Raw genomic sequence first — 18648 nt, 5'->3', positions numbered from 1 at the left:
CACGAATAACTTGCAACAAAGTCTCTGTTGTGCTTCGTCAAGGTATTAAAACGCCAACAAGAATGTGAGTTTAGCAATCGTGCAGTAACTTGCATAATCAGTGAAGGTAAACTGTTTGCTGCGAAGAAGAAGAAAATACTAACCGACGAATTCGAAAGAAGAGAATCGCGTCAATTATCTCACAAGGGACATGTCACAACTGTCCGGAACCGATTTGATTCTCCTTGAAATATGTTGTTAAATACACAAATCTAAAAGACACGTATTTTTTTATACGTGCGCAATTTGAGTTTTAAGGGGTGAAACACCCCTTTAAAAAATAACGGTATTTTTCTTTAGGATCAAATATCTGCTAAACTATAAGAGATATAAAGAAAAAACGTACAACAAATTTTAATGGCTTGAAGAGTACTTTAAAGTTATATGAACAAAAATTTTTTTTTTTTTTTTTTTTTTAAAAAACCCTCACCACCTAATTTTTTTTTTCAAAATTAAAAATTTTGTTTTACCTAATTTAAAGCTTATTTTTTTCCAAATTCAACCATGTGTAATAAAGTTATGTTACGAAATATCATTTTCGAAAATTAATTATAAACGCTCCCGTATATACGCTCATCCGTGCTATGTGCGTAAGTAATTACCGTCGAACAATAAAATATATAAAAAATGTTTTTGTATAATTCTTATTTATGTTTTCTATGTATTTATAACTGCGTATTGTGTATATTTAGATTTAAAAAAAAATTTTTAAATATAATTAATAAGAATTTTTTAAATATACCCCCTGCTTTCTTATTATTTCTTTAATATTTAATTTCTTCTATAAAAATTAAAAACAATTATATTTTATAATAAAATTATTTTTTAATTGAATCTTGCGAATACCAATGTCGCAATATTTGGCATAAACAAATTTTATATCTTACGTTAAATGAATCATAAGATAAGATTATGTGTACGTGTTCCAGATAAGTTATAATTTTTACAATAAAATCTTTAATACGTTAAAATAAATAATAAAATAAGATTATGTGATGACGTATTTCTGATAAGTTAATATAAATTGTTCATGTAGCAGCATAATTCTCACAGTCGGTGTAGTCTTTTCGTTGTAATAATATCTGTGTAAACTGTTCTTTTATTGCAATAGAAAGCAAAATATAACATCTTTGAATATGATTATCAATCCGCTTAACGTTGTTAGACTTTTATTGGTGTCAATAAATTCAATATATTTAACAGAAACGCCAGTAACTGAAGCAGAAGTGGAATTAAAGGAAAACATTAAAAAAATATTACTGGATAGCGTTTTCATTATAATGGGGTGGAAGTAACGGAAGAAATATATCTCGATTATGAAGAACCTTATAAATTACATAGTTTTGAAATAATTGAAGATGACGAAGAAGCATGGCATGAAGATAGTTTAAATTCTCATCCTCATTGTTCAAATGATGATACAAATTTTGATAGTTCTTATAAAAGACGAGCTGTTGAGTATTGGCGATTTCGGGACACTGATGAAAACAGTAATGACAGAAAAAGGAATCGTCCTCTAAGAGTAGTACAAAATAAATTTAGAAGAGTTTCATCTGAACGTCAGTTAAGGCGATGGGAAGAACAAATACAATCAGGTGGAAGTCGTACAGAAAAATTATCTTACATCTCCAAATTTACACATGATAAATTTACTGCAGCTGTCGAATCAGGATTCATGGTTCATGATATTGATTTAAAAAGATGGGCTTTACAAGCTCAAGAAGAAATAGGAAATTTAAATCCTATATTTAAAGCATCTCACAGTTGGATAGCAAGATTTAAGAAGTCTCACCGAATTGTTTCAAGAAAAGTTACGAAGTTTGTCACTAGAAGAACATTAGAAGATTCTGCTGATTTGCAAAAATCAGCTGATGATTTTCTGGAAACAGTAAAACCTCTTATTGAACAGTTTGGATCTGAAAATATTTACAATTCAGATCAAAGTGGTTTCCAATTGGAACTTCACTCTGGAAGATCATTGTCTAACCAGGGAGAAAAGAAAGTAGAACGTGTCGTGCAATCCATATCATCAACAACCCATTCATATACGATACAACCAATAATATCCTGTAATGGCAATTTGTTGTCCCCTTTATTTATTGTATTAAAAGAAGCTAATGGTAAATTTGGACCAAGAGTACAAGAAAATTTATTTAAAGCAGAAAATGTTATTGTAAAAGCATCGAAATCTGGTAAAATGACATCAGGTATTTTCCTTTTATAATTACTTTTTTTAACAACCTTATTTTATTTAACAATTTAATAAGAGTCATAAAAAAACTATTAAATTAACATTTATATTTTGTACAGATCATTTTAAAATGTGGTTAGAAGAAGCTTATTTCGCAAACATTGGTCCTAATAGCGTTCTTCTTATCGATTCATGGACTGGACATTGCCCCAATATGATTTCGGATTTAACACCTCCTGGAACACATATTACTACTATGATAATACCGAAAGGAACTACAGGGAAAATACAACCATTAGATGTTTATGGATTCAGAATTTGGAAAAATTTTGCTAAAAGATTTTCAGATGCGGTTTTACTGTTGGAAAGTAATATAAACTTACATGAACGAAATAATATAATAAAATTGCAATCTTTGATACATAATCAATTGTCATCCCCACGATATCAAAACTTATTTAAATATTCGTGGTTTAAAAGTGGTTATACGAATGAAAGACCAGACGAATTCGAAAATCCAGTACACTTTAGTTTAGACGAAACTTTAACAAAATGTGATATCGAAGGTTGCAATAATATAGCTGTAGTAAGATGTTCTTGGTGCAAGAAGTCATTATGTTTGAAACATTTTTTTGTCGAATATCATTATTGTAATGTGTATAATGAGTGAATAATATAAAATGCAAATACATTTTTAAAAAAATCTAAATATACACAATACACAGTTATAAATACATAGAAAACATAAATAAGAATTATACAAAAACATTTTTTATATATTTTATTGTTCGACGGTAATTACTTACGCACATAGCACGGATGAGCGTATATACGGGAGCGTTTATAATTAATTTTCGAAAATGATATTTCGTAACATAACTTTATTACACATGGTTGAATTTGGAAAAAAATAAGCTTTAAATTAGGTAAAACAAAATTTTTAATTTTGAAAAAAAAAATTAGGTGGTGAGGGTTTTTTAAAAAAAAAAAAAAAAAAAAAAATTTTTGTTCATATAACTTTAAAGTACTCTTCAAGCCATTAAAATTTGTTGTACGTTTTTTCTTTATATCTCTTATAGTTTAGCAGATATTTGATCCTAAAGAAAAATACCGTTATTCTTTAAAGGGGTGTTTCACCCCTTAAAACTCAAATTGCGCACGTATAAAAAAATACGTGTCTTTTAGATTTGTGTATTTAACAACATATTTCAAGGAGAATCAAATCGGTTCCGGACAGTTGTGACATGTCCCTTGTCAGTATTGAGGTAATATTCCAGATAGCATCATATCCAAAATTGGATATCTCAATACTGGGATATTATCTTTAAATAGTCTTTAAGACATCTTTAAAATATCATATCATATAATATCTAAAAGACATCTTAGAGATGGTTTATGTCCCAATTTTGGACATGTTTCAATGTTGTACTGTCTGGAATTTTATAAATATTTTTGTCTTTAATCTATTCAAAGCATCAATATTCAGAATAGTGCCAAATGATTATCGACCCTAAAATTCTTTTATAAATTATATGTTGTATAAAAAATTGCCAAAGTTTTTTAATTTCACAGAAACTTCAAACAAAGTAAAGAGTGTGACACACAAGAATCCTCAGTAATTATTAATACTAATAATATTTATTCTTTCGATTACTAAACCTAAGCTTTTTCGACAAGCTTATCCACTTAAAATACTCTATTATAGAATATGCAATATTACCAAAGTTCGTAATCGTAGGAAACTTCGACGAGATGCATTGGTATGTTACTTCCACATTACAAGTTTGCCATGGCATTACATTCAGCTCTCTACTACATGTCACGTTCAGCCGGTAATCCTGAGATGCGAAGTATACTTCGTGTAATAGTATTAAAGTTTTAAAACTGAAATTCGCAAGGTTGTGACGAAGGATGCGAAGAGTCACGAAAATATCAAATTATATAGCAAATATTTTTCAGAAACCGTACACAAATTTTTGTTGTACAGAATCTTAGTATTATGTGCATTTAAAGATAACTGCTTTAATATATCTTCGTTTGTATATATTTGTTTTTGGATTGGAATTTGTAAGAAATATGTGATTTATGATACCAATTGCACTTATCAATGTCTGTTACAGATAAAAAAATATCGATATTTGGAAACAGTGAGAATATAGGTAATGAATGAGATATTATAGTTAATCAAGGGTTATTTTAAAATTATTAAACTCAAGATTAGTAAATATACAAGATATTTCTTCTATCTAATCTGACAACACAAAACTAGGTTTATCGGGCATATAAATACACATAACTTACATCGTAAATATGTCATTATATATTTGGAGTAATACTAATAACGACGCAGACAACAACTAAATATGAAGCTAACGTTATTATCTTTAATTTCTTTCTTATCTTTTTGTCATGGTGAGTAAAAAACACAATTCGAATTTTAATGTAGTTATACTTAAATTTTAATGTAGTTATACTTAAATTTTAATAAATTTACTAAGCTTATATAAATATCACGCAATGTTATAAACACAGGTGCATTAGATCCCAGAATTGTGAGAGGAGTAAATGCTAAACCAAGTGAAATCCCGTATCAGGTAAATTATTAACAAATTATTATTAAAATATTATGATATCAATCATCGTTTCAAAAGTACCAAAATAAATATGCACAATATTACGAGAAACTTCGAACCGATATTAAATTACCTTTAAAAATTAAATTAATTTTCTTCACTCAGCAGTAAGCTAAAAAGAAAGTTAAATCAAGTAAAGATAAAGTAAAGATATATGTTATAATAACACACAAAAAAGTTCTGTATCTCGAATTGTCACATATAAAATGTATTATTTCAGGTTTCTCTCCAATACTTTATCACAGGAAGGCTTTTCTGCGGTGGAATTATACTCAACCAACAGTATGTGTTGACCGCCGCTCATTGCATGAATCAGTAAGTAGGGACACTGAAAGTTCGAGGAAAACTTCGACAAAATTGTATAATTATTCTACAAGAGTATATTCTACGTAATGTCTTTTCCAGTGAGAACATCGAGCTTGTCAAGGTTGTCGTGGGATCAGATTTAAAACAACCGCACGCTGTGCACTTTATCGAATCGGTTTATATACATAAGAAATACGACTTACTTAGGAATGACATCGCTTTAATTAAGGTAATGTTAGTTAAATTAATATCAATGTGTACAGACAATAAATTGTTTCTATATAAATTGAGTGATTTAAAAAACTCAGATCAAACATCAAGTTTGTATATAAAAATAAAACATTTATTTTTTAGCTTAAAACTCCATTAAAATTTTCTACTTTGGTATCTCCTGTCGTATTACCCAAGCAAAATGAAACTGTGATAGCTAATTCAAGAGCAATCGTGTCGGGATATGGGGCAGAATCGGTAAGTCTCCATTCTCTTAAATTGAATCAGTAAACATGTTATTGATTAAAGATTAAAGCAATGACAAAATTTGAGACGGAAAATCAGACAGATCTCACTGAGATCTTTAATGAAAAGACTCACTCTGTTTCTCCGTCTTGCTTCATTTATTGTAGCAATAAGATTCACTAAGAATTTGTAAGATTTGACTGTGTTTGCAATGCTATATTTAAAAGTCAGAAATATTTATAAATCAATGCTAACAGTGATAATACACTAATTTCATTTAAAAGTGTTAATCATTTAAGCAGTTAGACGTTTATTAATGGTAAATTAAAAATTTCGAGAAAAACGCATCTCAAATTGATTTTAAAGCATCACATATATACTCAAGTTGTAATTTACGCTTACAGTATAACGGAATCGAGACCGATAAATTAAAGGTCGCTAGTATTAGAATAGCTGATCAGGCCTACTGCAAATCTATGTACTGGAGGTTTAAGCAGCCTATTTTCGACACGAATATTTGCGCATACGAGCCAACTGTGGAAAAGGGTTCATGCCAGGTAAACCATTTACAAAGCGTTGCAGTAACATCGTTGTCATTAGTACTGGCCGCACGTGCAATTTAACGCTGTCTGCCTAGATAGAGTCGTTAACTACTTAACTCGTACCATTTTTCTCACACGCAAAGCCTCAACTCACCCGTTCTATCTAATGACCTCCGAGCACAACGTTTCAATGTAACTCATGTATTTTGAGTTGCATAATATACTCCAAATATACCGCGAATCGCGATAACAAGAAAAGTCTGACATAGATCTCATTATATTATCGGCGACAGCTGTATTACGTGGACTCATCGTGATTGTCTTTTATTTATCAATATTGATGTATTTATCAAACTTAATTTATCAGTTAATTTATTTTTTGATGCGTGCGAGAAATCTTTGACGATTATCGTATATTGATCGATACGTGCCGTTGATTATTTCATATCATTAATGAAGCACATTCAGTTCTCCTCGTTTTATACTTCAATTTAATTGGCAGCAAAATCGTGCGACAGCTAGACCGAATGAAGCAAAAATGAATTGTTATTCATTAGCAGTGTAATTAAATTAACCACAAGAAGAATATATAAGCTAACTTTATATTAACAAAGAGATATATATTGAATTAATCTGAAAAAATAAATAATTTCATCTTCGCGTGATTTTTTCAATTAAAGTTTTGTAATATTTATATAACCAGATTAAAGCTATGATTTTTCATTTTTAGGGTGATTCCGGCGGTCCTCTCACCGTCGATGGAAAACTCGTCGGAATCGTCTCGTGGGGATATGGTTGCTCTGACAGGGTATATCCTGCCATTTACACACGTGTTTCATCATACGTCAATTGGATCAAAAAGCACGCCGTGTAAGTAAAAATAATTAATGCGCGGAATGCGAAAATCAATTTTAATATTTAACAAAACATATACCGAACTGACAATTATATTTTTAATTAATCATTGTATTTTCAAATATAAATAAATAACTTTTTGGTATGTATGTATATATTTTATATGTTAATAATATATATATATATATATATATATATATATAATGTTAATATTGTAGATATTTTTTTCTAAAATTACGTCTTTATATTATAAGGAAACAACATATCATTTTAACAGAAGTCTAAAAGAATATTAATCAACACTCGTGAATTTGCTTAAGCGTATTTATTCATTTTCCTAATTTAAAATTAACAAACAAGCACGGGAAGAGATGGATTTAAAACAACCGTTCAAATAAATCATAAATATTATATATGCATTGCACGTCCTGCCATCGTTGCGGTCGATATCCTAACAATAAACGGATCAAAAGAGAAAAGTGGGTCAGTCAAAACAAACCCGTTGAACCATTCCGACACCAAACGTCAAGTGCACGAAATTGTTTCAGAGAAATTAACGGACACTTCTCTCAAAAGCGAATAAAAGAACCATTTGCATCCATTTTCTCTCATTTCTGTCCGACGTAATTTCTACATCTCGCACACACACGTACAGACATAAAAGCTTTGTAAACAGAGAACTGACGCGTTTGTTGAAATGCTATTTCATAACGTCTCTTTCCGTTTTACGAGTAATAGTCGTAAACGTCGTCATACCGAAAGAAAATGGTTATTTTGCGGATGATTTTCACATTCCAATAAGAGAATCATCAACGAATAGCAATTGTGAATAAAAAAAAAAATCAAAGTCTTACTAACCACTGCATGATGTCGCTGACATATTCGAAGAGATATCAGATATAAATCAAACAGGAAAGTAGTTTGCGAAGGATATGTCGCGTCTTTGTTTTTACGACGTCATAAAAACGATATTGAAAAAGTTCAGCATCCGATTCGCCTTACTCGGCATTACTGATTCGCATTCTTATATGCAGAAAATTGAAGCACAATATGAGTAAAATTGTTATATAAAGCAAAAATGAGAATAGAATATACATAAAAAAGATAATGCTTAAACAATTAACGTGACAGATGAGTAATTACTTTAAATTTCAAAAGAGAGATTTCCTGATTTTTCATATTTCCTTCGATAAACTTTGTAACTCGTGTTTCCGCTTACTGCTCCCTTGATACTATATATAACTGTTAAAAATTTCAGCGCAAGAAGTTTCTACGGCCTTGTTTGCTTGAATTTAATTCAATTCTAATTTTCTTAAGTGCATTATGCAAAAATATATTAATGTTAGATATGTCAATTCATAATTGTTCCAATTGAACTCTACTTTCTTTTGATGTTAAAAGAAATAATTCTGATATTTTTCACAGATTTCTTACAAAATAATACGATTTGTCTTCCTAAGAAAATTTGTTAAATATTATTATTTAATTGATCTAAAACCTTAAGAGAAGAATAATCTATATATATAGCAGAATATTTTTATATAGTTTCTCTACTTATATATAATCGCGCTTTACGATTATAATGAATTTACGCAGGAATCATTCTTTCTTGGTCACAAAAAGTAATACGTATCTTAACTTTCGCCTATCGGATATTCGTACATTTTTATCTTCTTTATACTGTTTACTATTGATATATCTAGATATATATATATATATATATATATATATATAGAGAGAGAGAGAGAGAGAGAGAGAGAGAGAGAGAGAGAGAGAAATCTGAATAGTTTCACGATTATTTTCATCAATAAAACAGATGTAAACCTGCACATATAAGTCAAATTGTTTCTCTACTTATATCATCGACGAAAAGCTTCAAAAGCAAGATCGTCGACCGCAGATGAACTCTGGAACAACGATTTTCAATATTTCTTCGTGATTGGCAAACTCGAGCGACCTTTTGCCTTCTATAGTCCAAGATGTGATTACAGAATCTCTAAGTCAAATCAAGAATTGTGAAACTGTCGCATCGTTATGTCTCACACAAACAGTCCTTGCAGATTCTGTCACTTTCAGTGATAAATTAAAAACCACATTTTCAAAAATGTCCATCAACACAATATATTGCAGAATTTACGCATATATTTTAGAATTGAAGAGATATCGAGACATTTTTACACAAAAAATCTTGTCATTTTGATAACAGCTTATCCGCGCATTCCATAGTTTAATTTTAACCAGCGTAAGCCAGATTATTAGATAGAAAGAATTGATCGGTCTTTATCTTGGAATGTAGATATTTCTACTATCTGTCAAGATTTCGTGATAAGGAAGTATATGGTGTTTTCATAATTCAGCAGCGACATTGTGAAATTGTTCAGTACTTAAAGAATGAAGTATAATAAATTCTGAGAACTTGGTAAACTTTCATCTTTTTAAAATTCGAATATTCGGGTCCTTATAAAATTTACTTTGACGAAATTTGCTCTCTGAAACAATCTTTTAATACGACGTTATTACATGCATTAAATTCTTCTACGTCTTTGTTATCAAGTAATAATTGAAGCATTATCTTCCTTACAAAAGATCGTAAAATAATATACATGTACACACATATAAATGTTGATATTTTCAAATATCAACAAGTGCATTTTATATCATACTATACGTGTTGTAATAACACACGAGAAATTTTTGTATCTCAGCTCTGATGGAGCTATGTTGTGCCAGCACATCGAAATTTCTGACAGACTACTAGATTCGTTCACTCGACAGAAAATTTTTTTTAGATATTTTTATTTATATTATATTTCACATACACGTGTGTGCATCCATATGTGTCCAAAATATACAATTTGCACAAAACAAATTTTCCAATAACTACCGTTTTGGAAATTTTCGAAAATTGAATGTCGAACAATAATGCGAACAACAAAAAAATATACGTATTTTTATGCATTAGTATTCTTTATATTCATCACTGTAATTGAACATATCTCTACAATTTAAAAATAATATATAAACAAACTGATATTTGAAAGGTGCAATTTAGCACCGAATTATACAAAACTCTTCATTTAAAACATAAAAAAAATAATATCTCTACAGCATTATCAATACATATAAGACTTTTGAAGTATCTGGAGCCGATTGCCTTGGATGCAGTTTCGCATTTGTCTTGGAATATCGATCGAAAGGTCACTCAACCAGGTGCCTTCGTAATGGGTTATGACATCATCGGGGATACGCCACATTGACTGACGGCTACTTTATCCTAATTAAATAAAAACAGCGCACAACTAGTTTATCTTAACGCAATAGATACGAGAATAAAGGATCATGAGAGAAATTTTAAAATCGCTATTTGACAATGGTCAAAATTGTATCGACATTTGGAAATAAACATTTATTATACATTCGAACGAATTATTATTCATTAGCTGCTATTATTAGATGGCTAAAATATTATAACTTTATATTTCAAAAAAATGTTTTTAACTGCGTGTAAAATTATATACAAAAGATAAAATCAGTATCCGATATAAAACCTCGATATTATATATTTATAACCTATTATTTCAATATTATTTCTCTTTACGCACGGTACACAATTCCAATGAATAAACATTTTCTTATCGTTTTGATGCTAGAAAACTGTACACGAGTTTTGATTATTTATAAAATTATATAAGAAATATTTTCTATTTTTACAAAATAATATATGTCTGACAATTCAAACATATAAAACAATGTTTTTTTTGTTAATTGAATTAATTGATTTATTTACTTGTATTACGTGCAAAGAAAACTTTATTCTATTTTAATTTTATTTTTAATTTCCTAATTCTTACAAGGGGAGAACCAAGGATACATACCGATTTCGCTCAACTTTAAATATATGTATGTTGTAGTACTAACTCATCTCTACTAATTCATGAACAAGTGACATGACGCAAGTACTCAAACATTAACGAGAAATTTGCATCGAAAGTTTCGTGCAATCTGTATATTAACAATAAGTACGCAAATAAGTTTGGGAGATAGCAAGCGTAGTCTAACAGATACGACTGAGAACTAGAACGCTGCACATTTGAATCTTTCTCTTACCAAATTTCTTTTACATTTACAAAACGTGCACTTAATTATAAGTAAATGATTAGGCAATATATTATTATTTTATTATTAAATTTTATGCTCTATATACTTTATATCGCACACTTGCAATTATAAAAATAATATCGATTTGCAATGCAATTAAAGATACCAAAATAATTTTTAAATTCTGCAAGGAATTTTATTTCTACATTATATTATAATATCAGTCAGCGCTCATAGTTGCCGTTGTAAAAATTTTCCTATTCCGGAGACTTCGATTATATCGCAGCTGTTCCCGCTCCCTACATAAACCATTATTCTCTGACAAAAAAAAATGAGGAGTGGGGAGTTCCTAAGGGTACAATAATGAATTCAACGATCTAAAACGGAATTTAGAATGCTTGAGTATTGAGTATCTATGAATGAGCAGACGGTTAGTACTACAACATATTTAAAATTAGGCTAAACCGGTATGTATTATATACCTGGTCCTTTCTTTGTTAGTTTCAAGATCAGCATTCATGTGTATTTATCCATTTCCTGTACGATATAACTAAAAACACTGTGTCAAGAAATTTTTTTCACATTTGACAACACTATGTTCAAATTGCGAATATACTGACAAGCAAAAACAGCCGAATAAAAGTAATCGCGATTAATCGATGATTAAATTAATTAATACAATCTGCAATATTCAGATACAATTTTTTTGTTGCTTAATGCATTATTGCGTGCCAACTATTATCAGATAAGTATATAAATTTGTCCAAATTCAATCAAACATAGTTTAAATTTAGTCAGTAAGATTTCTTGAAATTATATAAGTCAATCAATAGCACAAAGTGAAACATTACATCATAACTTGTCGAAGAATCGTCATTCTCCATATCTTGATTCTTTACATTATGTGTTTAACTTTAATTTAAATTGTTTCACATGGTCGAAACAAACATAGTTTGTTGTCGTTCGAGATGATGTTCACAACTTTATTTCTTTTTAATGTAATTTTCACTTCCCAATGTAAGCAATTCTATTGTATATATGACATATATAGAAAGAAACATATATAATATCTAAAGTGTAAATTGCACACATTATGTAAAGTATATATATGAAACATGTAATTTTTGATTATAATAATAAATATTTATGTTACATGTTTTGGATGTACCTGATTTTTCTATTTTAAAAAAAAGCAGAAATATTTATCAATAATGATTAAAAATAAATTATTAACATATTTAAGAAATCCAATACAAATCGAAGATACAACTTAAATTAAAGTAGTTCCATATACTGAAATATATAATTGACAAAAATAAAAAATAGGGGTTCAACGCAATTACTTGAGTACCCGACTACATCGCTATCCTCTTATTTTCGTCCATCCCTCTACTTTCTCCCACCTTCCTTTCTCCTTTCTTATTTTTTCGAAAGGTGAATAATCAAGTAAACAAAAAAAGTTAATATACATTTATATAATACATTGTGTTTACAAGATTCTGCGGAGAGTGATGGGGGTTTCATTTCCCACTAATTCAAGCTCTGCTTTGATTCAGTGCACACAAAGCCTCAAGTAAACGCAAAGACTCAACAATTTGTGTCAAAAATTGTCAGAATAAGTTCGATAAGTTTTCTCATATATTTCGATCTTGTTTACTTTGATGCAACAAAATTTGGGGGTTTATTCGGAATTAAAAGTCCGAGATCTAAGATTGAAGATTAAAGATCCGTAAAATCGAGATTTTTTACGTACGACAAGACAATAATATGACATATAGACTGTTAGTGAGACTTGTGATGCAGAGTAAAGAAGATTGAACAGACTGAGTGCTGAATATTGAGTGATTAAATATTTCAAAAAAATAAAGCACGTTAGCTACAGATACAAGAAGAAGTAAACATAGGCCTTATCCTTAATTAGCAAGAAGAATTTATTTGTCATATTCGAAACGCGGAGTACGCGAGAAAGACGGAGAAAAAAAGCGCAAGTGTGACACGGGGCCCGAATATTTTTTGTCGCCACATTACGATTCCGAAGCAGAAGATGATCCTCATATTTTCTACAAAATGCCTGATTTTATTCTTGTCGATGCTGAGTGAAAGAGAGAGAGAGAGAAAGAGTAAGAGAGAAAGAGTGAAAGAAAGAGATGGAGAGAAAAGGGAGAACGGATGTAAGAGAACAAGGGTAATTAGAGTGAACTAGAGTAGACAGCGATACGTAAATATAGTGTGTAATGATAGAAACTAAGTTCTGCCAAAAATATTTCGATTTTCTTTGATAGCACCTTGATAACACATATTTTTTTTATATACACATGTTAAATTTGATAAAACTGATACATGCATAAAATAAAGGACGATGAATGTTATAGTTAATAATATTATAGATTTTCAGTGAAAAATTAAATGTCATATTATCGATATATATTTTCAACTAAATATATTGTACAAGTATAATTAAAATATACAAGTATAAACAAAATAAATTCTATAGTAAAAACTTCAGCTCAAATAAGTTTAATATTCCGTCAACAGCTGTCGTACTGTATCTGCCTCTGTTGCTCAAGACATTCGGTGGATTCATAAATGGAGAAAATGTAGCGCTGGCTGAAATACCGTATCAAGTGAGATCAAGTAATTTACAAAATAATTTTGTTATCGAAATAAAATTGTTTTCTTATATCGCAGATTTTAGTTTGATCGCTTTAAATACTGATATAGACTTTCTATATAAGTTTGATTACTTAAATACTCGAAAATCGAAAAGTATATATACATACATTAGATACAATTAATTTATGTGAGTTAAATTCACTTGTTTAAGTCTCCCTGCAGACGGAAAAAGAATCCAATTCTGTCCATTTCTGTAGCGACTCTATCCTAAACGAATATTATGTGATTACTACCGCTGACTGCGTCACAACGTAATTAATTTTGACATAACATTTGAAGTAATAATATCACGTATAAAATATCTTAACTTGAGTATTTCAAATTAATGCATTATTAATTTTAATTCATACTTATAGATATCCTCATAACAAAACACTTGAGAACTTCAAAATTGTCGATGGTACCATAAATTTGGACCGCCCAGGCAAATTGCATGCAATTAAACATATAATTATTCATGAAGAATATGATGGACCTATTTGGTTGTCCAATAATATTGCACTGATCAAAGTAAATTATTAAAACTATATCAATAATTAATAAATAATTTAAAGTATATCAATTTTTAAAAAATTCTAATATCGTTTCTCATCGTTGATTCGCTTTTTCTTTCTAGGTGTCCACTCCGTTTGAACTATCGCATGACATTGGATTCGTAACTTTGCCCAAACAAGACGAAATCGTCCAGCAAGGTACTGCGGCAAGAATTTTTGGATTCAAAACATTACCGGTAAATGCAGTATCGATTTTATAATTTTTAGAAATATTTAGTAGTGCTCTATTTAATTTAATTAATTTTGTGCTTGTACATAAATTACAGCCACACCGAATCTTAAAATAGGCTAATATAACCATTGATCAAGAATGTTGCAACAAGCACATAATCAGTGAGTACAACAACGATATTATTTATGCTCACGATCCAAGGCATGACATAAGACTTTGCAGTGTAAGTATAGAAGACATTGATTTATTATTTGTTTTCTATATAATCCTTAGTAACTATTAACTTAAATAATAATTAATCCTTAGCAAACATTTTATACAACAAGTAAATATAATTCAAAAGAGTTACATAATTAAAAAATAGTTAATCAATACTCTTTACAAAATAAACATATACATGATAGACAAAAAATTAAAAAAAAAGAGCAACAGTTATATCACTTTACAAGCATTGAGAGATTTTCATTTCGTGGATGCGTGTCGTTAAGACAAAATATAAATTAAAATGAAACCACTAATTTTCTTTCGCAAAGTGGACTTTTGGGCGGGCCTTTAATTGATAATGAAAAACTTGGCTATATTAAGAAGAAACTACTACAATGCTTACTATCCGATTCTGCACGTTCGCGTATCTTCGTATATCAACTGGATCGAGAAGAATATGAAAAGTGTAAAATGAAACTGATATTCATACAGATTGACGATTGAGACAATGTTCAAACACAATTTATATTTATTTTCTAAATATAATTAGAAAGTTATATATAATAAATTATATTTATAAATAATAAATAAATATATACATATATATATATATATATATATATATATATATATATAAAATCCCAGAAGTAGTAAAAATCTACAACATTTAAAATTATAAAATGTAAAACACTAAAAAAATTAATTAATTTGATTTACTTTTAAATTTTAGATTGAACATATAATTTCTGTAAAAAGATAATTTTATAAAAATAAGAATGGAATATGGAAGATAATCTTGCATCTTAAACACTTAACGTGACAGATTATTCTAAATTTCGAAAGAAGGATTTCCTTATTCTTCATATTCCCTTCGATAAACTTTGTAACTCGTGTTTTCGCTTACTATATTCCCTTGACACTATATATAACTTAAAAATTTCAGCGCAAGTTTCTACGGTCTTGTTTGCTTTGAATTTTCCTAAGTGTATTATGTAAAGATATATTAATGTTGAATATGTCAATTCATAATTGTTCCAATTGATCAACTCTATTTTTTCTTGATTATATACATCATTCTAGAAGATATAATTCTGATATTTCATATTTTTTTTTTACAATACGATTTTTCTTGCTAAAAAATAATTAAATTTTAGAAATGATATAAAATATCGAAAAATAATATTATATTGTATATCAAATAATCTTATTTCTATCTTCTACTACACCTCACACATAATTATGTTTTATGATTAGAAAGAATTAATATAGGAATCTTTATTGATAATTAAAAATAGCATATGTCTAATTATCACTTGTCGAACATTCATATACATTCTTATTTTCTTTGTATTGTTTATCACTACTGATAAATCTATATAGTTTAAAAAAATTTTGAGTATTTCCAAGTTCATATACAATACATTAACGAATCGGATGTTGAATTGCACAAATGAGTCAGACTATTTCGCTACCTGCATGATCAATGAAAAGCTCTGAATGGGGTCGTCGGACGCAGGTGAGTCCTGGAACAGCGGTTCTCAATATCTCTTCTCTGGTCGGTAAGATCGATCGACCTTTTGCCTCTTACTACACTCAAAGATATCACTCTTACAAAATCTTCAGATCAAGTCAACAATTGTAAAGCTGTCAGACGCATCGTTACGTCTCACGCAAGCAGTTCTGATAGCTTGTGTTGCTTTCAGTGATTGGAATTCGTATTTTTAAAAATCTGTTTATCGATAAAATATATATTGCATTCTAAAATTCAAAAAATCTCGACATAAAAAATCTTCCTTTACTTATAGCAGTATAATTATTTGTGCATTCGATAGTTTGATTTAAACCAGCGTAAGCCAGACTGCATTCCATTAGGTAGGGAGAATCGATCGGTCCCTACCTTGGAATTCAAGCATTTCGTTCTTGCTGCTATCTGTCAAGATTTCTTGATAAAGAAGGATAGCGCTTCTAGAACATCCAAATTCAGCGACGACATTGCAAAGCTGTTTAGTGGAATAAAATATAACAAATTCTAAGAACTAGGTAAACTTTCATCTTTCATCTTCTTCAAATTCGAATATTACATACAGCTCCTTATAAAATTTGCTTCAAAATCAAATTTACTCTCTTATCGCTAATCTTTCAACGTAACGTTGCACACATTAAATTCTACTTATTTCTTTATTATCAAATAATAATAAGCATTATCTTTTTCCTTACCAAAGATCGTAAAATAATACACTTATACAAACATAAATATTGATGTTTTCAGAGATCAATAAGTGCACTTTGCATCATACAATACATCGCTATAATAGCATACGAGAAATTTCTGTATCTCGTCAGTTCTCATAAAACTGTGTTGTGCTTGCACATCGAAATTTCAGACAGATTATTAGATTCGTTCACTGAGCAGAAAAAAATTTGTAGATATTTTTATTTATATCATATATTGCGTACGTGCATTCGTGTGCTAGACTACGTTTGAAATATACGACTTAAACTATTTAAAAACTAAGCTTTAAAAAGCTAAACGAATTTTCCAACTGCAATTCCTTTATGGAAATTTCAAAAACTGAATGTCGAACATTAGTCTTGTATGAGTAATAATGTGAATAAAAAATTATATATATTTTTACGCATTAATATTCCTTATCCTTATATCATTGTGATCGCATATATCTCTACAATTTAAGGATAAATATGTAAGGAAATTAATATTTAAAAGATTCAATTTAGTGCTGCATTATTCAAGACTCTTCATTTAACTTGCAATATAAAAAAAAAACATCTCTACAGCATTATCAGAACATATGAGACTTTCGAAGTATCTGGAACCAATCCAGCATCACCTTGGATGCAGTTTCGCATCTATCCTGGTATATCGATCGAAAGGTCACTCAACCAAGTGCCTTCGTAATGGGTTATAACACCACCATGGAGATACACATTGACTGACGGCTATTTTATCCTAATTAGATAAAAACACCTCACAACTGGTTTATCTTAACGCGATGGATGCGAAAATAACAGGCCATGAAAGTGATTTTAGAAGCACTATTTCACAGCAATCAAAATTTTATCTATATTTTGAAATAAAAATTTATCGTAACATTCGATCTATTATCCATTAGCTGTTATTATTAAACGGTGAATAAAATAATTTTCACAATATAGGAAAAATGCTTTTAGCTGTTGCGTGAAATTAATCTATAAAGAATGAGATTAACACGGATATATATCAATCATGAGATTAAGTATATCTATGTCGATATTATTTCTCTTTATGCACAATACACAATTCCAATAAATAAATCTTATCATTTTAACATTGAAGACTGTGTTACAAGTTTTATTTATATATAAAGTTATACATATAAGAAACATTTTTTATCCTTTCTATCTTCCCATTAAAATTATTTTCCCACGAAATACATAAAATAAATATAGTAGTATGTATTTTGTATTTTAATTATGCAAATCTGATAAGGTATAATCATGATAATTTGGTGGTAATCATAAAGTTTATATTTAATTTAAAAGTATCTTTGCAAAGAAAAGATATAATAACTATCAATTAATTAATCACTCCGAATTGTTCAGAGTTCAGACAAAGACAACATAACAGATAATTGACATTTTAATAGAAAACTTTATTCTATTTTAATTTTATTTCGCAATTCTTACAATTCTAGTAGTTTTAAGAAGAATTCATATGTATTTATATTCTATTTTAATTTTATTTCGCAATTCTTACAATTCTAGTAGTTTTAAGAAGAATTCATATGTATTTATATTCTATTTTAATTTTATTTCGCAATTCTTACAATTCTAGTAGTTTTAAGAAGAATTCATATGTATTTATATTTATCTGTTACTCGTATACAACTAAAAATACTGTATCAAAAATTTATATATATATATATAT

The 18648-nt window shown here is 29.0% G+C and overlaps 3 protein-coding genes across 3 annotated transcripts in view; 2 read left to right on the top strand and 1 right to left on the bottom strand.

Moving 5' to 3' along the window:
- The window catches only part of hwt (SH2 domain-containing adapter heavyweight), a 135777-nt gene that overhangs the window by 99663 nt on the left and 17466 nt on the right, over window positions 1-18648 (bottom strand). The window lies entirely within an intron of this gene.
- On the top strand, window positions 1001-3201 carry LOC146720397 (uncharacterized). The gene is made up of 2 exons (XM_085488427.1): window positions 1001-2246; window positions 2350-3201. The coding sequence occupies exons 1-2, from the start codon at window positions 1715-1717 to the stop codon at window positions 2898-2900; spliced, it is 1083 nt and encodes a 360-aa protein (XP_085344553.1). The 5' UTR covers window positions 1001-1714; the 3' UTR covers window positions 2901-3201.
- On the top strand, window positions 3694-7122 carry LOC114934578 (trypsin-1-like). Its single transcript, XM_029307234.2, has 7 exons — window positions 3694-4642; window positions 4763-4824; window positions 5084-5178; window positions 5269-5398; window positions 5524-5637; window positions 6030-6182; window positions 6898-7122. Exons 1-7 carry the CDS (start codon window positions 4594-4596, stop codon window positions 7039-7041), a joined length of 747 nt encoding a protein of 248 aa, XP_029163067.1. The 5' UTR covers window positions 3694-4593; the 3' UTR covers window positions 7042-7122.

The sequence above is a fragment of the Nylanderia fulva genome, unplaced genomic scaffold, assembly GCF_048542155.1.
Source record: "Nylanderia fulva isolate GAGA-0341 unplaced genomic scaffold, ASM4854215v1 Scaffold7, whole genome shotgun sequence".
Classification (NCBI taxonomy): domain Eukaryota; kingdom Metazoa; phylum Arthropoda; class Insecta; order Hymenoptera; family Formicidae; genus Nylanderia; species Nylanderia fulva.
This window is presented reverse-complemented; position numbering and strand designations above follow the sequence as displayed.

Coding starts and splice junctions, on each gene's coding strand:
- LOC146720397 (XM_085488427.1), top strand. CDS start 1,715: ATGGTTCATGATATTGATTTAAAAAGATGGGCTTTACAAGCTCAAGAA. Junction 2,247..2,349: donor ATCTGGTAAAATGACATCAG/GTATTTTCCTTT, acceptor TATTTTGTACAG/ATCATTTTAAAATGTGGTTA.
- LOC114934578 (XM_029307234.2), top strand. CDS start 4,594: ATGAAGCTAACGTTATTATCTTTAATTTCTTTCTTATCTTTTTGTCAT. Junction 4,643..4,762: donor TTTCTTATCTTTTTGTCATG/GTGAGTAAAAAA, acceptor TTATAAACACAG/GTGCATTAGATCCCAGAATT. Junction 5,638..6,029: donor CGGGATATGGGGCAGAATCG/GTAAGTCTCCAT, acceptor TTACGCTTACAG/TATAACGGAATCGAGACCGA.